The 21,058-nt window shown below is 43.2% G+C and overlaps 1 protein-coding gene across 5 annotated transcripts in view; it reads right to left on the bottom strand.

The window, feature by feature from the left end:
* PKHD1 (PKHD1 ciliary IPT domain containing fibrocystin/polyductin) overlaps nt 1–21,058 on the bottom strand; it is a 467,199-nt gene that overhangs the window by 41,447 nt on the left and 404,694 nt on the right. For 4 of the 5 annotated variants that reach the window (XR_012157892.1, XR_012157891.1, XM_073335719.1 and 1 more), the window contains exon 67: nt 13,378–13,492. The exons of the other annotated variant lie outside the window; for it this stretch is intronic. Coding sequence is in view for 2 of the 4 variants with exons in the window: in XM_073335719.1 (XP_073191820.1) it covers nt 13,407–13,492 (86 nt within the window). In the remaining 2 variants the exon portion in view is untranslated. The remainder of the gene's footprint in view (nt 1–13,377; nt 13,493–21,058) is intronic. 5 annotated transcript variants of the gene reach the window in all.

Genomic DNA, 21,058 nt, shown 5'->3' with positions numbered 1-21,058 from the left:
TTTTTATGTCGGTTTTCTGGTTTTAAAAATAGGATATTATAAAATCACAAATATGGCAGAGGGACATGGGCGCTGAGGGGCCAGTACCTCAAATATTGTACCGCACATTGTAGGGAGAATGGTCACTTTGGATGAGCTATTACCAGCAGGAGAGTGAGTTTGTGTGTGTGGTTTTTGGGAGGGGGGTGAAGGGGTGAGAGAACCTGGATTTGTGCAGGAAATGGCCCAACTTAATTATCATGCACATTGTGTAAAGAGTTGTCACTTTGGATGGGCTATCACCAGCAGGAGAGTGAATTTGTGGGGGGGGGGGGGGGGGGTGGAGGGTGAGAAAACCTGGATTTGTGCTGGAAATGGCCCAACCTGATGATCACTTTAGATAAGCTATTACCAGCAGGACAGTGGGGTGGGAGGAGGTATTGTTTCATATTCTCTGTGTGTATATAAAGTCTGCTGCAGTTTCCACGGTATGCATCTGATGAAGTGAGCTGTAGCTCACGAAAGCTCATGCTCAAATAAATTGGTTAGTCTCTAAGGTGCCACAAGTCCTCCTTTTCTTTTTGCGAATACAGACTAACAGGGCTGTTACTCTGAAACCTGTCAAATAACATAGTTGTTGAAACTGACTAGGGTTTAAATTGTCAATGCCCTTTTAATCTTCGTATCTGTGATGCACTACCTTGCTTAATGAGCTTGCAGACCCTTACACACACAAGTAGCTATACACATACAGTAGGCTGTATTGAAGTCAATGGAACCATTATTTTTTATTATTAATTATTATTTATTACCATAGCACCTAGGCGTGCCACTCCTGGACCAGGAGCCCATTGTGCTGTACAAACACAGAACAAAAGAACAGTCTGTGCCCCCAAAAGCACCTAATCTAGATATAAGACAAGAGACAACAGAGGGAGACAGACAGTCAGGTCAGTACAAGGAAGAATAATGGTCAGCATGACAGGCAGTGATCTGAGCACACCAACCGCCCAACCATTGTCAACTCATGTGGCTCAGTTTACTCATGTCTGTAAGGGTTTGTGAGACCAGAGCCTTGCTTTATTATTATTACTGCATTAAACTGCAAGTAACCTATATATGTGTCTGCTACACTGTTTGAGTGCCTGATTCGATCCCTCTCAGCAAAATGCATTGTCATCTTGATTAAATAAATTAAACCCAATGGGAGCAGTTAGGGGTCCTTTGTTAGAAGGAAATAGAACATGATTATTCCATAGGAAAACCATGGCTGGAATCCAAGCCTCCTATAAATCAGATTTTTTTCCCTATGTGCATTTGTTTATTTAATGAATCCAGTGCTGGTGAGAGGTGCCAGACTGATGGCTTTGGGGACAAGGGGTCTTCTATTTAGCCACAGAAATTACCCAGCAGAGGCAGCAGCACTGTAAACTATGCCCACACTACATAACCATGTCTTACCCTTGACCTGAAAGGACCATCTGAGAAGGTAGCTCAGTTTCCTGGCCTTTATATTCTGACTCTCTCTGCTAGGACTGCCAGCATGGGAGGGTGTCAATTAGAGCTTATTTTAACAGACAACGTGGGCATACTGTTAAGAGGTTCATTTAGGAGCTGAAGTTTAATTATAAAGCTTATTGGCCTTGAAATCTCACAAGTACAGACTCTCTCATAAGGTTACTTCTGGCATGACTGGAAATACAGCCCCTCTCTCATTTTTGGTTCTTTTTCTTCTGAGCCTGGCTTAGACTGGGAAGGGCTGAGGCTAATGGAAATGAAAAAAGAAAAACCAAAAGGGAGAAGTTAACTGCAGGGTTTTTTTAAAACCACAATCCTTAAGGTTTATTCTTATCCAATCTGATTCATGCCTCTCTAATTGTTATTCCTTCCAAGAACTGACATGATCCCAAAGATGCCATTGGTTACTTATACAACATACAGTGGTCTCATTGCATCATCACTGTAATTTTGGGCAATAAAAATATTATTCAATTTCCTTCAAAAGATCAGAAACTTCACCTTTAAGAGGTGTCGTAGCTTGACATTGGATTCCCTCTTGCTCATATGTAGAACTTGATATATGAGGGCATAAGGATCTGACTTTTGATGTTTCAGGACCTTATTGTGCTCAGCATTGTAGGTAACACCCATCTGCTGTCCTCTAGAGCAGACTGAAAATGCAAAAGACATTTTCATGAACATTTGTTCTAAATTCCTTTCTTTCAAAAATGTAATGATTGTGTTGTTGTTGTTGTTGCTGAAGTTAAAAAAAATTCAAACTAGCTCCAGAGGTGGTTTAAAAACAGGCCCCAGAATACGTGAAAAGTGCATATCGCTGAATTTTAACCTTTGGTTGAAAAATGTCATGGACAAATTGAATGTTGGACAACATTGACTAGCTCTACTGTGCCGAGGGGAACAGAACTGTGGAAGTCTCTAGGAAAGCAGTGAAGGGACCCCCTGGGATGAAGGGAAAGGAGGCTACAAAAAATATTTCAACATCCCTGCTGTAGAGCTGCCAACTGCCATCCCTGCAAACTACACATATGGCCAATTTGCCACATGGGTAAAGGGAGTAGGCAGAAAGAACATGAGGATGGCATGTTCCCCTGGACATTATCTCAAACCTGCACAGCATGTTCCCCCGGACATGGTCTCAGAACCATTTTATGTAGAGGAATTAGTTAATGCTACTTTAATTGTTCCTCTCACTCTCACCACCAGAGGAAGGAGTCACGGAGTGCAGCCAGCCATGGGGGAACCTAGAACAACACAGCATATTTGCTACTACTATTTCAGAGGAGGAGCATGAGGGATAACCTTCCTGTATGTTGACCTGAAACTCCTCAGGGTTATTATTACATGTTCACATGGATCCTCAAGTTATACAGTAAATGCAGGGCTCACCATCTGCATTAGAGGCCTCACTCAGGGGGTTTTGAACCAGAGCCTTTGAGAAGTTAGCAGCTTCTTCTACTTGAGCTGAAGGGCTAATGCTCATTAGTGAGAAGCAGAAGAGTCATAAACAGCGTTTTTTGAGTTGTGCCAGGATGCTCTGGAACACAATTCCAGCACTTTTTTGGGGAGCCAGAATGGTGTCCAGTGCATCTGATCATGGTAAAGGAAATCAGTGATTATTTGTACTAAAAATATTGGCCTTTTCAGAGTGCTGCATTACGCCCAGTGTTCCGAGACTTCTTTTTTTAGGACTCGCGCACTGGTCATAATCCGCTTCTGCTCTAGCAGGAGAAAGATATTCACTTTCCCAATATGGATTATACCCACATGGAATTTCTGTCAGCCTCAAGGAGGCTGCTTTGAAAACAGTGCCCCAAATGCCACGCAGGCTATGAGGTAAACGCTCCCCATATGTGCCTTTTCAGGAAACGTGGAGACCTGACTGATCTCAGATTTCCAAGCATGCATCAATTTCCAACATCCAATGCTCTTTGTACCAAGGCGTATGGGGATCTAGCTATCTAGAGCTCCACTGATAATCCTATTCTGTGTGGTATCTGTGGAATCTTGTTATTAGAATGGCAAAATCATAGTTGCTACACTGTCCCCGTCTTAATGTTCTTCTTTATTGGCTCTGTCAGGAGCATCTTCCATTTTAATATTTGATAAATATAAAGAGACAAGAATGCTTTAAAATACAGCCTCTACCGCTCGCGAACCAAACCTGTGCATCCTCCTCAAATTAATATCACGCCCCCCCCCTCCATGCTCCCCAAAAGAGAAATCAATTTTAAAAGACAGCAAATCTATGTTGTTGTTTATTATTATTATTATACCCTCAGGAGTGAAAAGTTGAGGAATTGCTAATAATCATTTGGCTCGAAAGACAATGTTTGGGATGGTTTTGTACCCATGCTGCAGCTTTAATTTTCATCTGTTCTAACATTTTTGTCATTAAAACTGCATGAATATCTTTTTTAAAAAGCCATAATACCTCCTCTCTGCTAGGCAGAATTTCCTGTGTTGGAGATTTCTGCATTGTCTGACCCCATTTCAGTCAATTTTCCATATCCTGCCTGTCTCGTATCCACTGAGGGAACACACTGATGCTGTGTTTATGCTAATTTTATGCTCTCTGAGTTGTGTCTGTTATTCAAAGCAGTTATTGCCAGTAATCTTATTTCTGCTGGAGCCCCCAGGGCAGACTAGGCCTCAAAATCGGGCCTGCAGACGGAGTCAGAGCCATCATAGCCTGCTGGTAAATGGCAGTTCTTTCCCGCAGAATCTGATATCAGTTACTTCGCAAACACAGTAATAAAATGAAACAAATCAGATTTTCAAGTAAATAAACCAGACTTCAATGGCAGCGACAATGGTCAGGACAACAGGATTTTAATAAGTGATACTGTACACGGGGAAAATATAAACATACCACATCTCCTTCCCCCGCACCACCAAAAACAGCTGCCTTAACTCCCATTAAGAAACAAACAAACAAAAAACCTACCTCTGGATCTCATCAAATCTGCTATCTAGTTTAGATGACAAGAGCTTTCACTGATGATATGTATGGAAATTCCATTGAAATGGTATTCCCAATGGACCAGGTAGCTGTGACATTACAAAGAGCGGGCAAAGAGATGGTTATTGTTGTTTTTCTCCCTTACCATATCTACAGAAAATCACGAGAGAATTTGTGCACTGAGGCACTTGTTGACAGTTTCCAGTAAGAGGAAGAAGTTGATGATCCTTTCTCTCACCAGGTCACTGACCTAGTATTTAGAAGAGCTGGGTTCCATTCATGGCTTTACCATGGTCTTTCTGTGTGACCCTGGGCAAGTCGCCCGACTACAGAAGGGATGTGGACAACTTGGAGAGAGTCCAGCGGAGGGCAACGAAAATGATTAGGGGGCTGGGGCACATGACTTACAAGGAGAGGCTGAGGTAATGGGTTAGTCTGTAGAAGAGAAGAGTGAGGGGGGATTTGATACCAGCCTTCAACTACCTGAAGGGGGTTCCAAAGAGGATGGAGCTCGACTGTTCTCAGTGATGGCAGATGACAGAACAAAAAGCAATGGTCTCACGTTGCAGTGCGGGAGGTCTAGGTTGGATATTAGGAAACACTATTTCACTAGGAGGGTGGTGAAGCACTGCAATGGGTTACCTAGGGAGGTGGTGGAATCTCCATCCTTAGAGGTTTTTAAGGCACGGCTTGACAAAGCCTTGGCTGGGATGATTTAGTTGGTGTTGGTCGTGCTTTGAGCAGCGAGTTGGACTAGATGACCTCCTGAGGTCTCTTCCAATCCTAATATTCTATGATTCTATGAATTCATTTAGGATCAGGTTCTCACGCATTCATTACCCATAAAGGAGCTCATGATTTCAGAAGACCACATCTCCTATCTAGGCATCTACACAAATGCCAGATACACAAAAGCAGAGATGGTCAGGAAACATATTTTGTTCTAGCAGGAAAAAAATGGTGAAAGTGAGTCTCTTCATTTTTGCAGAAGTTTTTCTTCAAAATTTTGCCAAAAAACTAATAACTGAACATATTTGGGTTTGGGCCCGAATTCTTCAGTTTTCAGTTGCAAAAAACTCCCCCGAAATTGTACCAAAAAATGACAAAATGATCTGATGGTTCTTTCAGTCCTTGAAGGCTATGAAACATTTCCCACGGAAATTTTTGGTTTGCCCCAAAATGCCGTTTTCATTTTAAATCAAAAAAGTGTTTCAAATGAAAAATGTCAATCAGCTGTATTCAAATGTGTTCAGTGAATTGTGATGCATATGGCCATGTTTTCAATTTATTGGACTGTTTGAAAACCTTGGGGATTTACTTTGGTCCTACGTGTAAGCTGAGGTCTTCTGAAAATTCAAGCCTTATTCCCATTTCGGGTGGGGAACTGAGGCACAGAAAGACCAATAATACTTCCTTTCTCTTGCCCTTGTCTGTCTTGTCTAGTTAATTATACACTCTCCAGGACAGGCACTGTTTCCTACGACCTGTATGTATAGCACCTCTAACAATGGAGCTATGATCTTGACCAGTAGTCTCTCCTTAAGTCATGCTTCTGATGTGAAGCCTGAAAACTCTAGCTTTTCTCCTGGAGTAACAGCATCCTAAGAGAAATTCTGTGAGAAACCACAAGATGCTCTGATTTCCAGCTAGATCACCCACATTATCTTATTGGGATAGCCTTTGTTCTCCTTTTTTCCTTCTCTCTGGTGCTTGTCACCATCTCTTGTCACGTCTTGACTAAACATCGAATCCAGACAACTGAAGTCAGTGGGAATCTTTGTATCGACTTCATTTGGATTTGGATCAGGTCCTTTCATTTAAATTGGGGCCGAGGTACTCAGGTGATGCTGCCTTCAATCACACTGGTATAACTGGTATATCAAGTTGCAGTGGGGGAGGTTTAGATTGGATATTAGGAAAAACTTTTTCACTAAGAGGGTGGTGAAACACTGGAATGCGTTACCTAGGGAGGTGGTAGAATCTCCTTCCTTAGAGGTTTTTAAGGTCAGGCTTGACAAAGCCCTGGCTGGGATGATTTAACTGGGAATTGGTCCTGCTTCGAGCAGGGGGTTGGACTAGATGACCTTCTGGGGTCCCTTCCAACCCTGATATTCTATATTGTATATTCTAACTGAAATCAATAGAGTTATTCTGAATTTACACCAGCGTAACTGAGTGCAGAATTTGACTCATTTTCCATAAAGCATCACAGACACACCAACTCTGGTTTTATCTCAAATTCTTGGCTTTCACTGATCCCATGCAGTCTGTTTTAGACCTCGGTAAGGTGCAAGAGAGCAGTGATCTGATTGGTGGATTATCTTCTTTTAGTGATGGTTAAAAGACCTGGGGTAAAATCCTGGCCTTATTACAGTTGTTGGAAGTTTTCCCACTGGTTTCAGGAGGGCCAGGATTTCACTCCTGCTCTCCAAGCTGATTCTTTTGGTGATCAGCTGCTTTGAGACCATGAGGTATTGCTGACAAGATTGAGGATCTAGGCAGGGAGATCATGCTTCAATGGGTCCATTCTTTTCTCATATGGTGATTGCTCATCTGTCCTGAGGGCTCTGCTGTAAGGGCACCTCAAGTTTCCTCTCTTCAATATGACTATGAAGCCAAGAGGGTAGATAACAAGATGGTTTGAGCTGCCATGCCATCCATAAGATCACAACATTCAGCTCTACATTGCTCTTTCATCAGACCCTGTCCAGGGATGAAGGTAGGACGGGATGGGACGGGACGGCGTACCGGTAAGAAGCTGGTACCAGCCCGTACGCAGCCGATGTTAAAGCACTGCTGTGCAAAGGACCCCCCTTAAAGCACTGCCACGGCAGCGCTTTAACATCATTACCCCTTTTGTCCCCCCGAGGTGGCTGACGGGGCGGCAAAAGGGGCAGCTGTTCCGGGGCCGGCGATTTAAAAGGGCGCAGGGCTCCCAGCCACTGCTACCACAGCAGCGGCCGGAGCTCCGGGCCCTTTTAAATCGCCGCTGCAGTGCAGGCCAGGCCAATGGCTGGCTGCGGGAGGCTAACCCCCAGTCCCGCCCCATCCACCTGAGGCCCCGTACCGGTAAGTATTTAATATTACTTTCACCCCTGACCCTGTAAAAAGGAGTACCAGGCCCTTTGAGCCCCCCCTGCTGGAGGCTTCACGGTCCTACCATATTCCACCCCAGAAAAGGAGCAGTGAAAGTAGGTTCTCCATGCCTGCCTAGAAAGGCTTCAGGAAGCAGCCAAGTAGAGCCCAGCAGGCTCAATTAAAAGGAGCTGCAGGACCTGAGAAGACCTGTTGCTGGTGGGGACCAGAGGAGCAAGGAAGATGCTCCTTGCTGGAGCTCAAGGGAGAACCAGAAGATGGGTTCTGGGGACATTGGCACTCCGTGAGGAAGAACTTCAGCCCTGAGGCAAGGGTGAAGAGGAAGGGGCTATATGGGAAATGACCCAGGGAATAGCAGTAGCATTTATTAAAGGAAGCAGCACATGGCTGCTATATGTAGGGTCCCTGGGTCGGGACTCGGAGTACTGGGTGAGGCAGGGTCTCCCCACCAGCCACTCTCAGGGTGGCCTAAGCCCCGAGAAGGGGATAAGGCTTGTTTAGAAGCCCAAGTGAAGGGCAGGACTTAAAGGGACACTAGAGAACTGCTAAAGGCGAAGAGTCTCCAGGGAGGAAGTCCTGGGGGCACTGCCCTATAACAGTGTAGGGACAGACTTAAAGGTAGCCCAGAAGGGGCTGAGAATTGAGCCCAGACACAGGGCTTAGTCTCTAAGGTGCCACAAGTACTCCTTTTCTTTTTGCGAATACAGACTAACACGGCTGTTCCTCTGAAACGAGCACAGTGATAACCCTTGTTGGACCTTTGTTACCCTGGAATGGGTTTCTTCATGCATGTGACTTAGAGGGCTGAGTCGCTGAAGACCCACCTGATGAGGGACACAGCCAACAGAGGGCGCCGTCAAAAGGAAAGAATGCAGGTTCATAGCCAGCCAACAGGGAGGTGTGCAGGAGAGGTGAGTGGCCTCCATCACAGGCTCCAACAGTGTAACCTCTCGGCCTACTCAATATGTAGCCAAGACTGGGGCTTGGATGGGAGCTGGTGATGGCTGAAGTTGACTCATAATCAGGCAGTGGTGGTGGTGCATGGCTGATGGGACAGCCCACAAGAGACAGCAGATCTATGTTCTGTCTCTGTGTGGAACTATGCCTTCCTTCTCTCAAAAAACCCACATGCTAGGTCCCCTATATTGATCCTAAGCTGCTTTTGAATGGTCCAAATAACAGCAGCACTCATCAGAGCTTCACTGGCACTAGAAATGGTTGATTTTTCTTTTTTTTTTTTACCAAAACACACACACAAGGTGGAAAATTTTACGGTGTTTCAACAACACCTGGAAACGGAAAACAAATATTTTTAATAAAATGTTTTGGGATTTCTTTACAAAAACTTTTTTCCCTCTCAGCTCATGGTTAAAAATATATATAGTTTGGGGGTGTTGAGCACCAAAATTATTTTAACTGAAAACCAAATTTGTTTCCAAGCAATGTTTTCAAAACAAACAAAAAACAAACAAAAAACCTCTCCCCAAAAAACAACCCTAAAACCCCCAACCAACAAAAAAACAAAAACCCCAAAACCAAGCAACAACAAAAACAGTTTCTGGTACCAGGTTTTCATCAAAAAATTTAAATATTTGAGTAATATTTTAAATGAAAAAATTCAGAATTTACTGTGGTAAAAAAACTGGTATTTTTCAATCCTTTTGAATATAAATATGGGACATAGCATACAATGTCCCTGTAGTCCAATATCCCATCTCCCCCAATGGCTAGTACTAGAAGAAGGTGTAAAATCCCACATAAACATTTATGCAATGATATGCCTGTAGTAAAAGTTTCTCCCTAATCCATGTAGTCCTTTGGGAGCCACTACTAACTGGAGCAAGGTAGAGCAGCCACCAGACGAAAGGCTGGGCAAGGCCAGAGCTGGGCAGAGAGTTAGGGAGCCATTACCTGCTCCCTAATGACCTCTTCACAGCAGAGAAGCTTGCCTGAGGTAACCAGAAATGAGCACAGTATTCAAGGAGAAGGTATGCTCTTCGCCAATTTCCAACACGCCCGAACATCTTTGCTATTTTCATTACCACTGTGCATGGAGCAGAGATTTCCACAACAATGCACCAGTTCTCTTCCAAAGAAGTGAATTTCAGTCATCAAGATGTCGAGGTAATTCAGATTGGTCCTTCCATTATACATTATATGATCAACATTACATTTAGTGCATTCTCCAATCAACTAGATTTCTTAGATCTCTCTGAAGTTCCCGACATTTTTCTCTAGCCTGGACTAAACTAAGTAACTGTGTCATTTGCACATTTTATCACCTCACTGCTCCAGATAATTAAAGATATTCAGTAATACCAATCCTAATACTAATTATTTGCAAACCCACTATGAACTTATTTCCTTGTGGGAAAAAAATAGGCCATTTATTCTTCTTCCTTTTCTACTTCTCAGCCCGTTGCTGCTCCTTGACCACATTTTATCCTCGCCTTATGTGCAATTGGAGTTACGTATTGAGGCAGCAAGCCCATGCCTGCAGAGCCTACACCGCTAGTTTTAGCAAGCCGGCTCAGGTATGCATATGTGTGCAACAATCACATCTCCAGATTGCAGCTTAGGTGTACCCTGAATGGAGGGAGAAGGGGGCTGCAGGATCAGCCCCTTGCTCACGTGAATCGAGCAACCATTATATTATTTCCCCTTTTTTGTCAAAAGTTTAGCCCCCTCCCCCACCCAAATCATTTAAAAAAAATCAAATCCAAAATGTTTTCAACGGGAGGTGAAATTTTCAAAAGGCCAGAGTGACTTAGGAGCCTAACTACCGTATTTCAGAAATAAGATTTAATTTTTAAGAACCTGACCTATATTACTGATAACCCCATGGACTCGGTCAGTCCTGCTCCCACTGAAATCAATGACAAAACTCTCATTGCCTGTGACAGGAGCAGAATCAGGCCCCTTAACTTTATTGAGCCTGATTCTTATTTACACTAAGGCCCCTTTACACTACTCTGACAGTGAAAAGGAGTCTTAATGTGGGTGTAAATGTAATTTACACTTTAAAAGGGGCATTAGTTTACATGAGAACCTGGACCAGTGTATGCACATTTATTTTAAAAATCTAATTTATTTTACAGCATTTATGACATAGAATTTGAAAAAGAAACATGCTTTTTGGCTCATATTTACTTTTATTAAACTTTTTTAAAAATTGTATGTCCTACATTTTAGTCGTATACTATTCGACAATGCTGTATAGTAGGTTGTGTCCATTAACAGAAAACTACACTCTTATATTAGAAAAAAGTTGTTGAAATTTTTCATCTCAGAATCCAAGGAAGTAAAGAAGAAGCTATCCACTTTTTCACATATTCATGTAATACATTTTTTGGGGGGTGGGGGTAAGACAGTTCAGTGAGACTTTGCATTGCCTCTTCCCAAGAGCAAACTACAATTGTCAGAAGTGTGTGAATCTGCTAACATTCAAAGCTAATAAACCCCAGCACAAAGGCTTCTGGGAATTGCCGTTTCTTTCAGTGGCTGATTGAAAGGGGGTCCAAAAAGCAGACAACCTGTATACCGAATGGCATTATTTTGTGGGTGGGGATGCAGCCAGGTCATGATGAAATCTTTAGCAAAGATCTGGTGAAGGAGAGCATCTACTGGTGCAGGCTGTGTATGCAAATAAGGGGCCCCCTGTAAATTTTGTATCTAAGCAGGATCCTATCAGTATATATGTATGCTACTGCATGGTCCTTATACCCTTCTGAAAATACCTCTGCCCTCAGGGCTTGCAAGCTCCTTATTCATCTAGCAATCCTCTCTTCCTCACACTCTTCTCTTTGCTACAGGCTTCCCCTTCCTCCAGTCACCTTCCTTTTCCCCAAACTCATAATCGTGCTCTTATTTTCCCACCACTCTGACCATGTCCCTCCCCTACTCACATATTGTTATTATTACAAAAGTGCTTTGGGTCCTAACCGTGATGGCGGCACTACCTTGTTAGCAGCTTTATGTACACATCGTAAGAGACAATGCCGCCCCCAAAACATTTACCGTCTAAGTAAACAAGACAGACAAAGGGTGGGAGAACCAGAGTAGTATCCCCATTTTACAGATGAGGAGTGGGACACCCACAGGATGAAAAATTTCAGAAGTACCTAAAGCCTGGTCTACACTTAAAACATGCACCCAGGGTTCTGTTGGTTAGAGGGTGTGATTTATTTCATCAGCATAGCTATGCTGTGTAAGTCCTAATGTTTACATTACGTATTGAGGCAGCAAGCCCATGCTTGCAGAGCCTACACGGCTAGTTTTAGCAAGCCGGCTCAGGTATGCATATGTGTGCAACAATCACATCTCCAGATTACAGCTTAGGCGTACCCTGAATGGAGGGAGAAGGGGGCTGCAGGATCAGCCCCTTGCTCACGTGAATCGAGCAACCATTATATTATAATAAGTCCTGTATAAGTCCTTTAGTTAGGACTTATACAGCTTTAGGACTTTTTTTTGTAAGTCCTATAGTTAGGACTTACAAAAAAAAAAAAAGTCCTTTTGCTAGTATAGCTTATTTTGGTCAGGAAACCAGTGTGGGCTGTGCCTGCATTCAGAGAGATTTCAAGTAGAACTATACAGTAATAGCAAACCTTTCCTAGTGACAAGGCCTAAATCACTTTAAAGCCTCAGTCCCAGAAGTGATTTGTAGCTCGATTTGCACCAAGATTTAGGCGCCTATGAAGATGAATATAAGTGGCCAGAGGGATTTTCAAAAGCATTTAACTACCACTGAAATCGTGCGATTTTCAAAATTGCCTATCGGTCTCATTAGGTGCCTAAACACCTTTACAAATCTGGCCAGTGGCCCCTGCCCTGAGGAGTTTACAATCAATGGGAACAGCACAGGAAGCCCCTCAGAGCAGTTTCCTGCGGTCTGTTTCTGCTTTCACTTACACCGGTGTTGCTTTGGTAAAGCCTTCATTATTTTAGTGGCGTTACTCTTGATTTCTGCTGGTGCAAGAGGAGAATCGGACCGCTTCTTGCTGGCCATATACAAAGAGCCATTGCCAAGTGATTGTGCTACAGAAATACTAATAAGAGATGGGCCTAAGCAAACCTCTGGGATACGGTCACACCTGATTTGGGAAAATTGGTTTCCCACAGCAAGACAGGCAGATGTCCTGACCGTTAGTTAGACCATGGTGCCTCCCTGAAGGAAAATGGGATTTTTCAAAAGCACCAGAGTGGCCTAGGAGCACAAATCCCATGAATAGGTGATCTAGGCATTTGTGAAAATCCCATCCCTATTTCTTTCAAATCAGAAAATTAACCCTTCAAAGTAACAGCGGTCTCTTTGCCCATTGCTACACAGTACGTTGTTACATCAACTTACAGATGCTAGTTTATTGTAATAGGAACAGTTAAGATATACCAACTACAATGTATTCTCTTGTGTTTTATCACAATGGCGCAAACGAAGGCTTTTGCAGGAATCACGGTGGGTGGGACAACAATCTACATAACTCAGCAACAGAATAGGTAGCTTTGACACTTTCCAAAGATGAGGCTGATTTCTTAAGTCTTAATATGAATTCCACATCCCAGAGATATCGAGTAAGAGCAAAAAGAAAAGGAGTACTTGTGGCACCTTAGAGACTAACAAATTTATTTGAGCATATGCTTTCGTGAGCTACAGCTCACCTCAGTAAGAGCAGTCCATCTTCCAGAGTGTTTTTCTCTTCTTTGCATTGTGCATGTTACATTGTTACCTGAAGCTTCCCGGTAACCACACAATCAGGATAAATGGGTTGGGTTGTTTTTACATTGCAAATATCATCAAGGGAAGAGAAAATTTTCAGCCTCACCCATTTTCCTGCGTCCTCCAATGTGCAGTCTAGATATGTATTCTTGGGTTACCTATGCCTCTGAGAACTACAGTTCTCTCCACCAGATGTCCATCAGCAGGTTGCTGCATGCTTCCTATGAAAAATCATATGGATTATAACAGCCAGCCGGTGTTCAACTGCTCTTTATAATCAAATAACGGTGGACACTCATTCAATAACTGAAAAATACTCCAAACAAAAGAGAAAACCAATCTGACTTCATACCTGTTTGTTTGTTTTTTTAAAAGATACAAAGCGCTCATTTTAAGAGTGCCAGGAATTTGTTTTCACTAAACTTAATGAAGATTGATTTTCCCACTTCCGCCACCCCCCAAAAATTGTTAAGTATTTGTCCTAATCTGGATGCTGTTTAGAGGGTTTACAAATATTTTTCTTTTAATTTTGCTGGAGGTGCAAAGTTCCAGGTGGCTCAGATTAATGGCTTTCTGCAAACAAGGTTAATCATCTGCTTTACTGTAATGAAGCAGAAATATGTATGTACAGACACATACACACCCCATAGATACCTCCGCATATATTCACACACTTTATTTTATATATATATACACACACACAGAGTATATATACACACATATACTATCTGAAATCCCAAATACTGTGTTCAAACATCTCTCCCTCACATATAGGCTTGGGAAGAATTTAGTGCTAAATAAATGCTGCCTCAAACCAGGCAAGATAAAACATAAATCATTGCATTAAAAACCTCTAACAAGTCTATCTGCTTTTTGAAATGACTGGGAGATGAAAGAGAGGAGTCTCATTTAAGAAGGCCCAGCGGAACAGTTCTGCATTTATATAGCTGTTATCAAAAGCAATTCATTTGGAGATCAAATAGACTGACAGATAGGACAAGCTGGGGATCACTGCTGCCTTCAGGCAGCCAAAAGCTAGGATGGTTTCCCAGTACCATCACTAATATTGGGTCTAGTCAATGCTCATGTCTATTACAGCTTGCAGTGACTGCCAGCTGAATGTTAATGTATGCTTCTTTAGACTATTATTCAGTGCCAATTTGCAGCTGAGGGAGCAAATAGTGTGCATTCCTTGGTCAGCTTTTTTGAAGGTATCTCCTCCTTTGTGCAGAGTGTGTGTCTGATTAATATTTACATTTTTTTTAAAAAAAAGGGTAACAGCACTGACAACAGAAGACAATGGAGCCTTTCCTGTGTCCTGTGAGCAATGTGCTATTCTACTGAGATTAATAGCACCCAATTTGTCCAGGTGTTCAAGATGCAATGTTTCGTATTTACAGTAAGACTCTAACACTGTTTGTTCACTCTAAATCAGGAGACAAATGCAATATATTGTAACAAATCCATGGCTGCCTGAGCCTTCACAGCTGCTTGCTCAGAATTCCACACCCTAAGAGGGACCAAGGTCCTTTTTTCTCCAAAATCACAGCCCCTCTTCTCCCCATGACTGCTTGAGCAAAAGAAAATTTTCTTTTGGCTTTTAGCAGTACAGGACCCAGGACACACTGCTGAGCAGTTCTGATGCCATCCAGCAGAGGGCAGTGGGACACGTGCACGCTAGTCCAGTTCCAGATGACTGAGCCCACCAAGGGAGCGGGTATCCACTTGTCTCTCTTCTGTTGTTGGTTCAGGAGGAAAAATGCTCCCCAGATGAATAAGAAAAGAGGTGGAATCAGAGGCTGTGGCAGATAGCAATGGGGAGCTTTCAAATTATGGGGGAGACAGAGGAACTCTCTCAGGAAAATAATTGTAATTCCTTTGTTTTGTTTGTTATGCTAGTTTTTAAACTCTTCGTGATCAGGTGAGGGCATCATAATGCAGGGTGCTGGAGGCATAATCAGTGGTGGACCACGAGGTGAAAAATGGGGAGTTGCAGGGGGGAAGCAAAGGTCCAACAGGAAGAAGGGGTGAGTGGAGGCTGCAGGTGGGAGGAGATGATGGAACATCATGATGAGTAGAAATGGCAGAGGATCGGGCAGGGATTGGCAACCTTTGGCACGTGGCCCATCAGGAAAATCCACTTGTGGGCCTGGATGGTTTGTTTACCTGCAGCATCCACAGGTTCGGCCGATCGCAGCTTCCACTGGCCGCGGTTCGCCATCCCTGGCCAATGGGGGCCGCAGGAAGTGGCATGGGCTGAGGGATGTGCTGGCCACTGCATCCTGCAGCCCCCATTGGCCTGGAACAGCGAACCACAGCTAGTGGGAGCTGCGATCGGCCGAACCTGTGGACGCTGCAGGTAAACAAACCATCCTGGCCTGCCACCAGATTTCTCTGACAGGCCACATGCCAAAGGTTGCCCATCCCTGGCCTAGAAGGTAAGGAGGACTTAGGCCCTGACTCAGTAAAGCACTTAGGTCAGGTCCTTAAAGGTATTTAGGTGCCTAACTCTCAATGATTGCAAGAGGAGTTAGGGGCATAAAAACCTTTGAGGACCTGGGCCTTCAGCCTCCAATAACTTAGAGTCCTATAGCACCATCCCTTTACTACATCTCTTTCTCTCTCTCTCTCTCCTGTTCTCTGCTTGGCCTATTTTTTGGTGGTGAAACCAAATTGGCCTGTAGGTAATTTTTTGTACCTGCTGATCCAGGAAGGGTAACCAATAGGTTAGAATAGCAAGCATACCGGGTTGTATCAGTTGTTCTCCCAGTGCGTTGAGCTCTCTGGTGAAGAAATTCAGTGCCGCATGTGGACGTCAAACAAGAATGAATGAAATACTAATTATGGTAAGACTTTTTTTTTTAAAAAAAGCTATCTGCCCACATGAGACTCCAAGCCTTCAAGCAAGTCTCCCGTGGAACAAAAGTAAGTTTTCAGATTTGAATAATTTCCCTGCAACGCAGATAAATCTTCCATTTCTATGTTCTCCCTCCATCACTCTATCCCCCCACCAGCCCTGTTTTGCAAACAAGAAATGAAACACTATGAGCCATTTCGCTGGATAACCATGCAAATGAAACAGAAGATTTAAATGTCTTAGCAAGGAGATCAGAGACACAGTTTGAAACAGCTCTAAGGGGCATTAGAGTTATTATAAGGTAATTGGGATGGGTGCATTACGTGGGTTGGTAACTTCATTACTAATATTCCGGGCCAGATCCTCAAATGCTGTAAATCGGCATAGCTCCATGGGAAAGTTGTCCGCTTTACAGCAGCTCAGGATCCATCCCTTTGTCCTTAATATGAATGTTGACAATGACTTTGTAGAACATTGTAATTTAGTTTATTTTTGTCCTTGTGTATATGAATCCAAATAGCATTTTGGAGTTAGGGATTAGGATGTGAATTATTTTTCTGTTAAAGACACCACATCTATTTCTCTTGGGGATTTTGAGGTTGAATGTGATCACTTGCCCTAGAGACAAAAATAACAGGCCTCGACTGTATAATTTTGACATTGTCAGACCATTAATGAAATAGAAAGTAAAGCTCCTGTATCTTATATCTATAACTTATTTATTGAAATCTTGCTGTTCAAAATCAGCACATCCAAACAGAGATGCTCAGTCATCACACAATAAAAATAAATAAAAATCAATAGACAGCAATGTAATTACCAATTGAAAATTCATGAACGCATATCACCACCTCATACAATAAACTCAACAAGGCACATGGTCCAGTCTATCCCTATTCTCCCTTATCTTCAGAACTGGCATTTCTACCGAAGATTAAAGGATTGGCATACACCAAAAGGCAGAGACCTGTCTCTCTCTCTCTCTCTCTCTCTCTCTCTCTCTCTGTGTGTTTTTACCAGTAAGATCCAATAGCAGAAAATAGAAAAAACTATGAAAATGAAACACTTTGGTTAAAAACTGCCCCCCGTCCCAAAAAAAAATTAGCCAAATCTTTTCTTTTTCTTCAGTTTTAAGCCAAAAAAATGTGGTTTTCAAGTGTTAAATTTTCTGCTGCGAGATTTAATGTTTGAGGAAAGCAGACACTTTCTGCAAAGTTATTCATTTAGTCAATAAGCCAATTTCCTGGTAAAAAAATAAAATAAATAAATAAAAGTATTGAAAATTTTCAACCAGCCTCAGTTACTGACTCAGTTGGAGACTAAGTTCCAGAAATCCGCTAAGTTCCTCCGGGGGTTACTAGGAGACCTGTTTGCAAGTGTCATCAGTAATAATTTTGGGGTGGCAGGGAAGATGGGGATTAAAAATACAAAAAATTCCAAAGCCTCCACCCTGCATGGCCACGTAGATGCTTTAGTTGGGGGATAAGCTTGTGGTTAAATCACAGGGCTTAGACTCGGGATTCTTTGATTCTATCTCTGAATGTTCCACAACCTTCTTGTATGTCCTTGGGCAAGTCTCCTCATCTTGGTTTGCTTTTGATGCTTGGGGGAGTGTTGTGAGGCATAGTTCATCAACGATTACGAAGCACTTTGAGATCCTTGGATGGAAGCACTCTAGAAGAGCAGGGCTTTTTGTCAGCACTGAGATGCTACAGTGGTTAACCCCAAGAGAACAGTAGCATTGGTTCATATGGAGGGGGCAGGCAGCAGAGATCTGGCGTGGGGACTGGGGCTTGCATTTCATCCATTACAACACGTTATTGTGCCATGGACATCATCTCATGGGGGTTGGATTGAAAGACTTTGGGAAGGGTCATGGGTAGGGATGTGTGGTCGGGGTGGACAAGGAGGGTACCGCTATGCGAGGCCACTGGCCAAAACCCATCCAGAGGGGAAACTAGCCAAGGATGGCACTACATACTGCACACCGGACATGGGACTGTGGCGAAGCTGCTGCGTGGGCTGAAGACCAGGATGGCACCTCCCTGTGTCCCAGCTGGACTCCCCTGCACAAGGCCCACTGCCAGCGGATGCACTTTCTGAACAGGATTATACGACTGTTCATCTAACGGTTCAGTCCCCTGTGATAGCAGGAGACTGGACTCAGCAACCGAGGACGTCCCTTCCAGTCCTCTGTCCTTATGATTTGGCCGATACTATGACACAGAAGTGGAATCATATCACGGTGGAATGTCTTCAGATTTTTTTTTTTTTGGTCTTCTTCATGCAACCCAGCCTCCCATTCCCCATCCCAGTAAGAGGTTGTTCAAGACAGGGTAAGTCTGCCTTGTAGCTTTTCACAGTTTTGGGAGATGGGGCCTGAGCGTGCTCTGCATTGTGTGTCAGTGTGTATTCACCTCAGACCCGACTCAGGCAAACAAACCAGCAGGGGCAAAGTTTTCTGCTGTAAGGAAACCGAGAACAGGGTTCTAGACCAGCAGCCTCCTCTCTGCTTGCCTCATGCTCACCACTTCAGTGCTACAGCTTCCTTTGTGGGGTGAGCAGAGGGTATTTTCTGGAAGGAAGGATGTTCTCCCAACATGCAGCAGCTTGTAGTTTACAACTTGCAGCTACCACTGCTGCTGCTGAAGGACCGGGGAGGTTGGGCTACATTAGCAATCAACACACATCAGTAAACCCTTTAATGAGCACGTGTGTGTATGGAAAATGCCCATGGTTTTAGGATTCTGCTATTGTCCCTGGTTAACAAACACTTTTCTGACATGCCAATTTCAGGCTGCAGCCATAATGCATTTTGACTTATTTACATAGATTTTTTCTATGGCATCCTCTGCAGGTATCATACGCACCACTTTCCAGTAGAATTATGTGGGTATGAAATTCATTAAAAAAAAAAACCTGACATCCCTAGAGTGCAAGTAGAAATCCTGCATTATACAACCCAAGATGCTACACCAATAAAGAAAGCTTGAGATGATGCATATTTGCCCCGTTGAACCAAATACAACAGCTGATGTCCAGGGAATTATGTATACGATGCTCTTAAGGGGCAGACTTGATCATCTGCTTGATTTTTTTTCATCTGAAACATACATGTGAGCTAAGATCAAGAGTATTGTCAGCTTATATCAGCTACATTCTTTAGTGGTGGTGGGCAGTTGATTCTGTACTATTCAGGTAATTGTAATGTGCCCATCTCATTATGTGCTCTCTGAGAATCTTATATATATCATCCTGCTAAAGCAGAGGAGCGATTTGGTGAACTAATGTAGGCAGTCCCCCTCTGCCCCAATTCTAACTACCAATCATCCTGAACCACAATTGAACGTTTTCAGAATAAAGTCAGGTCTAAATTGTAAACGGGTGCTGTACAAACGCAGAACAAAATGATGGTCCCTGCCTCAAAGAGCTTTTTATATAAATATAAAACAAGAGGCAGATAGATACAGGCAGGAGAGGAATGCAAGGAAATTGGTCAGCGTGGCAGGCAACAGCATGCTAGTGAATGAGAGGCGATAGGTAGGGTTGGGATAAGCTGTGTAAAGCCTTGACCATGAAGACAAGCAGCTTATGTCTGATATGATAGAGAAGAGGGAGGCAAAGAGAAGGGTGACACGTTAAAAGCAATGGACTAGGAAAATGCTCTTTGCAGTAACATTATGAGTGGGGAAAGATTGCATATATCAAGCCCAAAGGCTTGGATGTAGCAGTAATGGAGATGATGAGTGTTTTAGCTAGTGCTTTTTAGCTAGTGCTTCCTTTTCACCTGCACATCGGAACTCTTGGTGCTTAGCCAAAACCAACCTGATAGAAGGGGACATTTATCACATTGTAAGTCAGGTGTAACTCCACTAAAGCCCACAGAGTTGCCAGTATAAAATCTGTGTAATTAACCTCAGAATCAGGTCTTTGTCTTTTGAGGTCCAGCCATCAGTAATTTCTTCCTTCTGTAGTTGGCCAGTCTGTATTTTAAGGCTGAACATATGCCTGTGTTAGTCATTGTACCATGCAGTTCATTAAGGTGTTGTACCAGTGCATGTAAAAATGAACACCAGAACCCTTTCTCTTGTCCCCAAGGCTGTATTCAAATCCAACACCAGTTCATAAGCAGCTAGCGGCAGACACAATATGAAGCTGAGAGAGAGGTGGCCTAGTACAATGCTTCTCACGCTTTTTCATGGTGTGGAGTGTCTTTTAGAATAGAGATTCTGTCCAGGTCAACTCCTGTTCCAGGATACCAATCCCACTTTCGCCTCTTCCTAGTGGCAGATGAAGTGCTGGCTGCATTCATAACTACTATTATTATTACTCAGATTGTAAGCTCTTTGGGGCAGGGACAATCATTTTCTTCTGCGTTTGTATGGGACTTGCTACAACGTGGTCCTGGTTCCTGACTGGGGCTCCTAGGTGCTACCACACTATGATTTATAAATAGTGGTAATTAAGGAGACAAAATGACCATAACTCCCTTTAAGGCCGCTGAAGTCACTGCCAGAGCTCTAAGTGACTTGTCCCAGGTCACGTAATCTCTCTGTGCATCAGTTCCCCATCTGGAAAAGGGGATGAGAATCCTTCCTTTGTCTGTCTTGTCCATCTAGAGCAGGGATTGTCTCATCCTCTGTGTGTATACAACACCTAGTACAACGTGGACCCAAGCTTGGCAGAGGCCTTTAGGTGTCACTGTAATACAAATTAATAATAATAGCAGCGCTAAGTATTTCACCGTCAAATCTTTGTAGCCAAAGGGGCGTTATTGTGGGCAGACCCAGAGGACTCTAAGGCATGAATGAAGAGACTTTGTGACAGGTAAATGTTCCTAGTTTCAAGTTCAAGCACCAATTGTGGATTTCTCTCCAAAAGACTACTGCAGTCTGGAAAGCCCGTGAAGTTATTTTATGCTTTGCTCTCT

Source organism: Lepidochelys kempii, chromosome 3 (assembly GCF_965140265.1).
Source record: "Lepidochelys kempii isolate rLepKem1 chromosome 3, rLepKem1.hap2, whole genome shotgun sequence".
NCBI lineage: Eukaryota > Metazoa > Chordata > Testudines > Cheloniidae > Lepidochelys > Lepidochelys kempii.
The sequence above is the reverse complement of the archived record's forward strand: the minus strand, read 5'-3'. Positions and strand labels throughout refer to the sequence as shown.